Source organism: Empidonax traillii, unplaced genomic scaffold (assembly GCF_003031625.1).
Source record: "Empidonax traillii isolate 1590-97213 ecotype Southwest subspecies unplaced genomic scaffold, ASM303162v1 scaffold204:size1584377, whole genome shotgun sequence".
Lineage (NCBI taxonomy): Eukaryota > Metazoa > Chordata > Aves > Passeriformes > Tyrannidae > Empidonax > Empidonax traillii.
In genome coordinates, this window is record NW_020955397.1 from 774,818 (window position 1) to 785,858 (window position 11,041).

The window sequence follows — 11,041 nt, forward strand, 5'->3', positions numbered from 1 at the left end:
TTCGGGTCTGTTTGCTCCTCCTCCCATCCCAGCTCCTGAGGTCAGCAGGGAAAGCATCCAAGAGCTGCAGAAAGACAGACTGTTTTAATTTAAACATTTGAGAGAGGCAGAGTGAGGGACTTTCTCCCGAAGTGCTCAAGACGTGATAATGTGCCTCTCCCGGTCCCTGCAAACCCCTGCGAGAGAACATTCCGAGCAGTTTTCCGATAGGAACCAGCCAGCGAGTGCCAAAGGCAGCGGCAGGGATGAAAGCAGCTTCCTCCTCCCACCCTCACGCCGCTTTTTGGAGCGCAGACACGACGAAGGGATTCTCAGGGACCTGCCCTCCCTGTAACACAAAGCAGGAAACCCAACGGGCTGGAGCAAAACAACAGCAAAGGTAAAAGTTTGCAGCCCAGGGCTCTGTGCAAACGGAGCTTATCCTTCAAGGAATCAGCAGCTTTCCAAGGGGATGCACCCAGGGGATGGACAGCCTCATATCTTCCCAGGAAAACCCTCCAAGGGCCATTTCCAGAGAGGCTCCTGCCCCAGAGCAGGATTGTCCCATGGAGCCACACACAGAGCAGCTCTGCTGGTCCCACACTGTCACCCGCCCCATCCACCTGCAGAAATCTCTCTATGGAATACCAACACTGAGATTAAACATCCCAAAACCAGGCACAGTCCCCTCCACACACACACACACACGAGCTACAAGCCATCAACTCCTGCCTCACCCCAGCCCTGTCAGCATCACGCTACTCTACCACACTTCGAGGTCCTTTCCAACCCAAACCATTCCATGGTTCTATTGCATCATCACCAACCAAGTCCCAGCTCCCAGTCATTTGATATCAGTTGGAACTTGTGTTGAATTTTTGGATGCCTTGGATCAGAGCTGTGCTGGCAAATTCATTTGCAAGTTGTTTATGGAAAAGATCTTGGATTAGGTGGGCAAGAGAGAGAGTTGGCTTAGTTTTCTACTGAAGGTGTATTTTGATGAGGGAGGATAAATCAAGATTCTAAAGCTTTAGCTATTTTTCAGAGGAATATCTATTTTGCACCAGAAGAGTGACTTCAGAACAGAAAAATCCAGTGGCTAGAAATCAAAAACTTAAATATTCCTATGTGCTTTCTCTCAGGATTCAAATTCTGCCAAAATACCAAAGCAGTGCTGGACAATGCACAGGGGTGTCTGTCAGAGCACACCGTGATCTCAAATGCACTGGGGCTGTTTCCCTTCCAGGACAGTGGGAAGCTAAACCCAGAGGAGGGTGTTTGGTCAGCCCAGAGGAAGGGTTTGAGCCACGTGAAAAAGGAAACCCACAGGTACAGGAGCCCAAGACTTAAAGGAACTCCACCCCATTAAAAAAGCATTAACAACTCCTGAACTGGCTTCTGTGTTCCACCCACTGCTGCTGTTTTACTGGAATTACACCGTCAATTAGAGGCAAAAGCTCTGGCCGGGTCTCCGTCCCATCCCACCCACTTGGCACACGCCCACCCCCAGCTCACCACCCCCTTCCACACGTGCAGCCCACGAGCCACGTTTCTATTTCCATTTCCAGCGTGGTTAACCAGCTGCCTGGGGCTTGTTGAATCAAGCTTTTGGGCAGGAAATTAAAAAAGCTTAATTTACAAATGGGCATTTACCAGAGCCAGGGCAGGGGACGGGCCCAGGCGTGGCTCCAGGTGCCCCGTAGACCCAGGGATGTCACCACCCTGCTCCTTCCCCTGGGATCGTGCAGGGACAGAGTAGGACCCTGCTGCAACCAGTTTTCTCACCAGAGTTTCAAGAGAATCATAAATGATTTGGGTTAGAAGGAACCTGAAAGATTATGTAGATCCACCCCTGCCATGGGAAGGGACACCTTCCAGTAGCCCAGGTTGCTCCAACCTGGCCTTGGACACTTCCAGGAACGGGACATCCACAACCTCTCTGAGCAACCTGTGCCAGGGCCTCCCCAGCCTCCCAGGTAAGGATTTCTTCCTAATATTCAATCTAACCCTGCCCTCTGTTAGTGTGAAGCCATTCCCCCTTGTCCTGTCCCTATAGCCTTGTCCTAAGTCCCTCTCCAATATCACTGTCCCATGACAGCACCTTCACTCCATTACTAACACTTGCTCTGAGTCTGCAGGAAGGTGCTCTGCATCAGTATTAGGAGTTTCCACATGGATTTGGAGGAAGATTTTTCTTCTGGGTGCCGCTGGGTATGTAATGGAGCTGAGAACAAGAGCTACCAACGCAACACTCTCCAGCTGCTTGTTTTCCAAGGCAGCAGGAAGGAGCCCAAAGCTTCCAGAGCATCACCCTGATTTTCCAAACAGAGCCCACTGCAGCTACCACTGCCAGAGCCCAGCTCCAGCCCCTTGCTGGCTTTGTAGGTGCTTGAACACTCCAGCTGATCTCAGCCCAGATTTCCTCTTGTAACGCCCTGAAAGTCCAGTGAAACAGAGCAGTTTGGCACCGGCTGAGACACCTCGCTTGGAAGCTCCTTTTTTTCCATTTCTCCTGAGCAGAATGACACTTGTATTCACAGTGACTCATCTCCTTGACCTTTCTATTCACTTTTAATGGTGCAAGCTGGAAATAAGGGCATGCAGACAATGCGTTCATTATTCAGCTGGTGAACTGCAGCCCCTGGACCAAATCTTTACCCTGCAGCAGACAAGAGCACACACAGAGTAGGTATCTCATTCCAGCACATCTAGGATGAATCCACTCAAAGAAAAGAAAAGAAAAAAAAAAATCACACAAACTCATTGCTTAATTCATATTGGAGGGAATGAGACACACCAAAAAATCACTGCGTAAAATGCTGCAGGGAGTACAAGAGACCCTGGGAAACTGGCAGTGTCATCTCCAGGAATTCAGCTGCAGTGAATTCTTACTTAAGTATTGTCTTGGAAACAAAAAAGGGGGTGGAGGGAGGAAAGGCAGAGGAGGAGAGGCCAGCCAGGCTGTTTAAGACACGAGCTCAGGCAGAGCTGAGCTCCTTCCTATATATCCTCACTCAAAAAGGAGAAGCTCCAGCTGATGTGAAATGAAACCCTAAATCTGGTCACTAAACCTGACAGTCCCCCCCGAGCAGGGGCTCCACAGACCCCTTAGTGACCTCTCCTCTCCCTGGGAGCTTCTTCCATCAGCTCCCCACAGCACTTCCCTCAGAGCTGCAGACTCCCCTGTTCGAGTCAGAGCAGTGGAGAGCAGAGAGGCAAGGCAAGAAAAGGGTTTTAAGCAGGTTTACTTAAAAGCTGAGCCAGGAAAACACTTTATTTACTCTGAAGGGATCAGCATCTCCCTGGCTGCAGATGCACAGCTTGATGCAGGCAGGGATGGCACGTGGGGTCGTCCCAAGCTAACAGTGAGATTTAGCTGTATTTAGGATAGTTCAGGTTTTCATCAAGCTGAAGGAGAATTAGAGCTCCCCCAAACATGCATCACATTTCTCGTTAGGAAAACAGGGTGTCTCTCCCCTTTGGGTGACATCCAGATCAATAGAAAGCTGCCTTGAGCACAGCAGGGCCTTCAAACCTCTTTCCAGTGACTCCAGAGCTGCAGGGCTGGAACATCAGGCATGGGAGATCTCCCAGGAAATCCATCCTGACCCAGAGGGGTGAATGCACTGAGCCCCTGGCAGAGCCCTCGACAAAACACACTGAAATTACCTTCTCACATCAGCAAAACAGCGGAATGTCACCACCCCAGAGCAGGTAAGTGACACCCTGACAGAAGCTTATCCTGCCTCCTGCTCCTGCCCACAGCACATCCAAAACCCCAGTTCCTCACGATCCCACTTCCATTTGCATCCCTTCACCTTCCAAAGGGGTTTTTTTTTCCCCCCAATAAACTGAATGTGTGGTTGCCCAAGAAGTCCTCTTCTTCCATAGATCTAATTCTCCAAAGCATCCTGAGAGCAGGAAATACAACAGCTTGGTGGTTCTTGTACCCCATGATATAACCTGCAAGAAATCTGCCCAAACCTAAAGACAAAATCTAAGTAACCCTCTGGATTTGCAGTGTGAGGCACTAGTGCTGCTCGACAGGAAAACCCCATCCCAGGGAGGAAAAGCATTTTTGAAGTAGAAAGACCCCAGCCACTAATATAACCCGAGGCTCAGGGATGGAAAAACACTTCAGTGCTTGCAAAACTTGTGTTTTGTTGGCATATCAGCAGTAAAATTGTGTTAGAGCAACACCCTCAATGTCAGGTTCCACACAGGGAGACCTGGTCAGGCCCCAGGGCCTGGGAAACACAGGGACTTGCCTAAAAGCTGGGAGAAAATCCACAATAGAGGTTAGGAGTGAACTCTGATGTAGTTTCTTCCATTCATTCAACCCTCAAACTATCCTTTTTCTCTCAGGCTTATTACACCAACTCGAAGGGAAAAACTCCAATGTTGTAAATACATTAATACCATTTTCCTACTTTCAAAAAAAGTGACATCTCATCCCTGTGAAAACTTCCAGATGATGCTGAGAACCCTCTCGGCTTCTGGAGAGAAAAAGAGCCCAGACTGGGAGCAACCAAGCTCAAAAATGCCTTTTGTGTAGCTCCTGCATTTATTTATTTTAGTTCTCCAGATTTTCCAGACACGTCCACAGAGAAACCACGACATCATTTGGATGGTTCCCTCAGTGCTAGGCTGCATTTCAAGAGCCTAGGAACTTGCCAACAGTAACCCAGTGGCTAATTATACCATGTTGCCAACCAAAGTTTTTTCCATATAACATTAGATTTCAACAAAATGTTTCCATTCTTTCATGTCTCAACATTTTTTTTTTCCTCCTGGTTTTGCTCATTCTTCCCATACTCAGTTTTACTTTGTTTCACACAAAGGATTTTTTCATATTTTTAAGGAAAACTTCCAGCTTGCAAAGTCAGTACCTGTCACATCAGCTCTGATCTAGCTGGGAAGTGTAAAATATTTAAAATATATACAGCAAGGCCAGGCTGGAATCAAAAACAGTTTCAGGAAGCTCTCCCAAGCAAACCAGGAGAGTAAAGGAAAGGGAGTGCACTGCCTGGAAAAAAAACAGCTGAAGGTGTAAGTAGGTAAAGGCAATACCAGGATGCAGAACAATAAGTATTAAGGGTCTGAAAACTGGGTTCTGCCGCCTTGGAAAAATATTTGCACCCACAGCCAAACCATGAAGCTGCAAACTCAGATCAACACTGGGCTCTGCTGATGCTCAAAGGGGACAAACCCCAACAACCTGAGACCTGCCCAGGTGATCTAAGGGGGAACCCCCTTTTTGGGAACAGCATCTCCCATGGGATGCCAGTCCCAGGTCCTACTGCTTATATCAAACAGACTCGCCATAAATCCAGGATGGGTGGTTACACATTCCGTGCTAAAAAGAAGCTGAAGGTCGAGAACACAGGAGATCTGCATGGACATAGGAGATGATCTGCATGGACATAGGAGATGATCAGAGCAAGCTCCAGCAGCTCATGTGTGCACATGACTGACACTGGCTTTTCTGCAGATCATAAACTGGACCCAATTCCAGCAGCTGACTGTTCAAGGCCTCAGCATTCCCAAAATATCTTAGCAGTATCAGAGACCCACAGCAGAGTCAGAGCTTTCCTAAATATGTGATGAGTAGAAATCTACACTGGATAAAAGCACAGAACGGATTGGAAGAATTCTTCCTCCACGTGAAAAAGGAAGAAGCGTTTTGAGGTGTGTTTTGTGGTTCATTCCTGGTTTGTTTCCCAGATAAATCTTCTCTCATTTTAAACAGCAGTTCCCACTTACCAAAATCTACGTATTACAAGGTTATAGCCGTGTTTTCAACGGAACCCAAACGATATTTTAAACCTTTCTCTGCAAAACCACCCATTTTATAGAACAATAGCTGAATCCTGAGGATAAAGCTCCTGCTAAACAAACCAAGCAAGGAGATCCGTGGGCGAGTGTGTACATAGGTGATGAAGTGCCAAATTTGTACTCGTAACTCAGCAGGGATTTCCCCTGTCTTAGGGGCTGCTACACTTCAAAGTCAGCTCACAAGACAGCAGAGAACGAGCTCCAAAAGGAATTGCTCTACCCAAAGAGTCTGGGAAGATCTTAGAGCCCCTTTCAGTGTCTGAAAGGGCTGCAAGAAAACTGGTGAGAGACTTGGGAGGAAGGGGAATGTCTTCAAACTGAAAGGGAGTAGGTTTAGACTAGACTTTGGGAAGAAATTTTTCCCTGGGAAGGTGGGGAGGCCCTGGCACAGGTTGCCCAGGGAAGCTGTGGTTGCCCCATCCCTGGAGGTGTCCAAGGCCAGGTTGGATGGGGTTTGGAGCAACCTGGGCTAGTGGAAGGTGTCCCTGCCCATGGCAGGCGGGTAGAATATGGTGACTTTTAAAGTCCTTTCCAACTGAAACGATTCTGTGACTCTATTTGTTTGAAGAGGGTCCCAGGCCCATCTTTTCACCTGCAGCATTTGCTGCCATCCAACAACTCCAATGCCTCATCTCTCCACTCTTCCCAGGTCCCACCATTCCCCAGACATATCCTCAGGCAACCACACAAACAAATAGTAAAACCAGGAATCACCATGGTGATACTTCAGTTGAGCAGCTTTTACATCGCTACCTCCCCAGGGTTCACCTGATCTGTCCCCCTTTTCCTTCAGCTCCCCTTGTAGGACCAAAAAGCCTCTGATCCTCAACCTGCTCCTGCGAGAGCATTCACAGCCCGTTGCTCCCTGCAGTTTTCCCAAGTGGAGACTTCCATGTTTCAACAGTGATTGTCACCCATCCACCACCACTTTGGGAAGGGCATCCTGAGCATCCAGATCCAGAAGGAGAGCACAAAAAGCAGGTCAAAGAATCAGGACATAAGACAAAAAGTAATTGTTAAAAGAATTATTCGCAAATCTGCTTTACCTCTATAGTAAAAAAAAAAAAAATAAAAAAAAAAATCCCTCAGACTGAAGTTTCCTGGAAAGCACTCCCACAGATTTATTTCTGAAGCACAGACAAAACTCAGACTACCTAAAACACATCTATAAATGGCACTTCCACTGATGCCTCTGCGTCAGTGGCGTATTCCACAGCAGTGCCTTCTGCTGCTCAGCATCTGCTACCACACTTTGTCTCATCCTAGGGATTACTTCTGTAACTCAAAGCAGGTGTGAGAACACAGACTCTGAGCCTGTGCCCCGGAGCCAGGCTGTAGGACAGACAGGGAGATGTTGACTCAGATGGACAGAGAGCACCAGCACCAGATCACATCTTCAGTGTTCGGAGAAAAGCGAGCAGGCACACACTGCCAAGGGTGATGGGGACATCCATGTGTCATTGAGGGTCTGGGCCTCTGGGACAGTGGCAAAAGAAAAGCTGCTTCAGAATTAAAACTGTGATCTGCTGTGGTTTACTTGGTGAGGTGGTTTTTGGTCAAAGGTTGAACTTGATCTTGGAGGTCTTTTCCAGCCTTAATGATTCTGTCATTCTGTGCTGAACAGCCCATCCTGTGCAGCTGCTGCAGCTGAACACAGAGAAGTGGAACTCAGATGAACTAAATCAGGCTCTCACCTCCACCCCGGCATCACACAGAGGTGGGAGATGAGAGCAGGAGCCACAGTACTGAGTCACCCCTTCAATTCTGATATCAGTACAACCCCTGCAGTGCTACAATCTGACTGCAGGTCACCACAAGACAGAAGCAAGTCAGTTAGATTTGCTCTGCGTTTCAGAAAAGAATGAACCGAAAAAGCCCATCATCATCTCCAAATCATAAGGGGGAAGGGACGGCACTCATTTAAAACAAGGATTCACATCCCATTTCCAAGCCCTCCTGATTCATCCTAGGGTAAATGTTATTTGCTATCACAGACTATGGGAGCACTAGGAGTAATGATAAGACAGCTTTGTTTGTTAAACTTGCCATTCAAAAGAAGTTTTACATGTGAGGGTCCAGCATGAGAGGTCAGAGCCAGCAGTGCCACCAGGTGAGTCCTCACTGCTGTCCCTCTTTGTACACCAAAAATCAGCAACTCCTCAGCAGGTTTTGCCTTAGAGCTATCCCTAAAGATACGAGATGATTCCTCCAATCCCCAAATTACTGCCCATTAGCTTTGGAGGGAGCTGGCAATTCAGCTCCCACATCCAGCACAGCTCAGCCCTGCAGGAGGAGATTGCAGGAGCAGACTCCAAACACCACATTGAAGGGAATGGTCAGCAAAGGGTTTTCCTCCTGACCCTGCTCCCATGGAAGAATAACACATTACCTCAGCCAAATGCCTCTGCTGCAGCCCCTGGCCAGGGCATGTCCCACAGCTGGGTGCTTTCAAGTTACAAATTCCCATTCCAATCTGGCAATACATTGACAGCATAATCCAGGTTTTACAGTGGAAATCAGATCTGCCCATCAGTTCCAGACGTATAAAGTCATATTTCTTCTTGTAAAACAGTATCAACACTTTTGATTGGCAAAGTATTTTAAAAAAACACTTTTAACTGGCTGGATCAAGATTATTTTTTTAGCTCATTTAGGTGACTGGGGAAGAGCCAAGAGGAGAAGCAACAGATGGTAACAGGATACTTCACAATTTCCAGTGTTTTTATTTTAAAGGGTGCACCATGTACTCTTATTACACTTCGCCACTAAAGGAAACTGCTGCATCCAAAAATTTTCACCCAGAAACCTGATTCGATTTTATAGGGATTTGTAAAAGCAGAGACATATTCCAACTTTGTCTGTGGGTTAGATTTTTGCGTGACATCATCTGCTAAAATATGGGAAAATCTGAGCTGGAAGGGCTGTGTTTGGAGGCAGCTCAGATCATGTTGCCTTTGACATTGCTATTTCTCTATTTTTCTGGAAATCCTCTCCGCAAGGTATCCTCTCCCTTTCTTTGGGACCACACAACGGATTTCAGGGAGGATTCCCCTCTCCGTACTGAGAAACCAACTAAAATGAAATGGAAACAAGCTGAGCTGAAACAAAACCGAAGAGAACTTGAAAAAATTTAAAAAAAAAAAAAAAAAGCCATAAAGAGCATTAGTCAATGCCATCAGCAGTCCCGGTCTGACTCCTCCCTCATCCAAATTATTTGATGTCCTATTAGGCGGCTCATTAGGAAAACTCAAAGCCTTTCACCACAAGAGTCATTACTCTGCACAGTGGCCCCACAAAAGCTTCCAGCCATTCCTCTGCTTGGGCAGCTGCACCCAGAAGTTTGAAAAAGTTACCTGGTAACTTTGGAAAGGACTCAGGGGTTTATACTGGAGCTGTCTGGAAGATTTACCCGGACAGGGAAACGCCTAAGGATGCTCTGAAACCGTTACAGCATCAGCACCGGCAACAAGGAAAGGAAAAGTTTGTTATTCTTTCCTTTGAAATAGGCAAAACTGGAAATAATTCCACTGTCAACAGATACCGAATAAATACAAAATAACCAAGGGGCCTGATGAGCCCGCTGGACAAAAGGGAGCTCCAGAGGAGCGGGTGTCACTCCGGCGCTCTGCTGGTCTGAAAACAACAGCCCGATACTTCTGCAGCACAAGTTCTGTGGCAGCTCCCACCGCCCTTAACTTTTCCCTGCAGGGATGTTCTACAGACTTTATTCATTGACCAGCAACTGCTTTTCCATCTTGCTCAGCCTTCACAAGCAAACCATTAATGAAAGCATTCCTCCCACGCCCAACCTTTTCTTCCTTAACGTCATTTTAAGAACCCAGAAATGACAGTAATTCACAACCACTCTGCTTTGTACACAGAATCCCACTGCTATGAACAGAATCCCACGGGCGTTTGCCCTGGTAACACTCAAGCAACCCCTGCAAAACACCTCTGCCAGGGCTTCCCAGGGAAAAACACCCGGAGCACACAAAAATCAGGCAGGAAAGCTAAATCGAAAGCTGAATCAAGAGCTGAATCCCAGACAGCTCAGCTCTTCGGGGCACTTCTCGGTTTCTCAAGTTAAACTTTTCAGATTTCAAAAAAAAATCAGCTTTGCCAACAAACCGCTCCTCAGTCATTCCCTTGGAATCCAACACAAACAGACCTCAGAGCGCCGATGCCTCCAAGTGTCCACTACAGACTCAGGGAACGCTCTGCAAACACACGGAAAACTTTTCCAGCAACCCCACAAGTCCCCAGCTGCCCTGCTCTGGCATTTCCCAGCCCACCCGGGGGGGAAGGCAGACATTTGGGAAGCAGAGCTCTGGAAACGCGCTCCACAACCCCAAAAGGGAAATAGGAGTGTTTAATTCCCCCCTCTGCACGACTAGGAAAAGAAATGACATTCCAGGGGTTTTCTGTGCTGTTGCACATCTGGAACTTAAGAGCTTCCTCCCGCCACATTCAACAGCCCCAAATTTTAGGGAAAAACCCTGTGGATTGGGGCTGGGGAGGGGGCAGCGGAGCTTTGGGGTCCCGAGCGGCTCCAAAGCTTTTGTGTCCCGAGCTCTGGCGCTTTGATGTGCGGAGGGAGAGCAGATTCCTGCGGGACAAAAAACTTTCTTCTCCTCAAGGAGGAGGAACTACGCAAGCCCAGAGCTTTCCAGCCGACTAAATATACATTCACATATATATATCCACGTAGATATATAAAGAATCAGAGCTTCCAGAAACTCGTCCTGACTTTTCCTCCAGAAAAAGCAGCCCGGCAACAGGCAGCTCTGCTCCAAGAAAGGCGAATAAAGTATTGTTTTAAGTTTTTTCCCCTTTTACGGGCCCCCTGACAAATGGCATTCAGACACTCGGGCAGCTAAAGGAGGTTGGGTGGGTTTTGTTGGGTGGTTTTTTTTTTTTATCCCCTTCTTTCTCTTTTGCTTGGAATGCATTGAGGAAAGGAAAGACAAGGCACAAAAGCCCCCTCGCCCACTCCGCGACCCCGCAGAACCCCCCTCCTCCCCCCCAAGACCATGCAGGACCCTCCTCCCGGGGTTGGGGGGCTCGGGGACCCCCCTTACCTGCCCGGCCGAGGGACAGGGCACCCAGCAGCACCAGGGCAGCGGGCACCGACCAGCTCCGTATCCAACTGCGCCTTTTCCACCGCGTGTGCGTATCCATGGTCCACAAAAAAACGGGGCACCAGCTCGGGACAACTCAGGGGCGGGGG

The 11,041-nt window shown here is 48.0% G+C and overlaps 1 protein-coding gene across 2 annotated transcripts in view; it reads right to left on the minus strand.

Annotated features, from left to right (window-relative positions):
• COL5A1 (collagen type V alpha 1 chain) overlaps positions 1-10,999 on the minus strand; it is a 136,163-nt gene extending 125,164 nt beyond the window's left edge. For both annotated transcript variants that reach the window (XM_027887149.1, XM_027887148.1), the window contains exon 1: positions 10,893-10,999. In XM_027887149.1, coding sequence (XP_027742950.1) covers positions 10,893-10,992 — 100 coding nt within the window. In that variant the 5' untranslated portion in view covers positions 10,993-10,999. The remainder of the gene's footprint in view (positions 1-10,892) is intronic.
• Between the last annotated feature and the right edge of the window lie 42 nt (positions 11,000-11,041).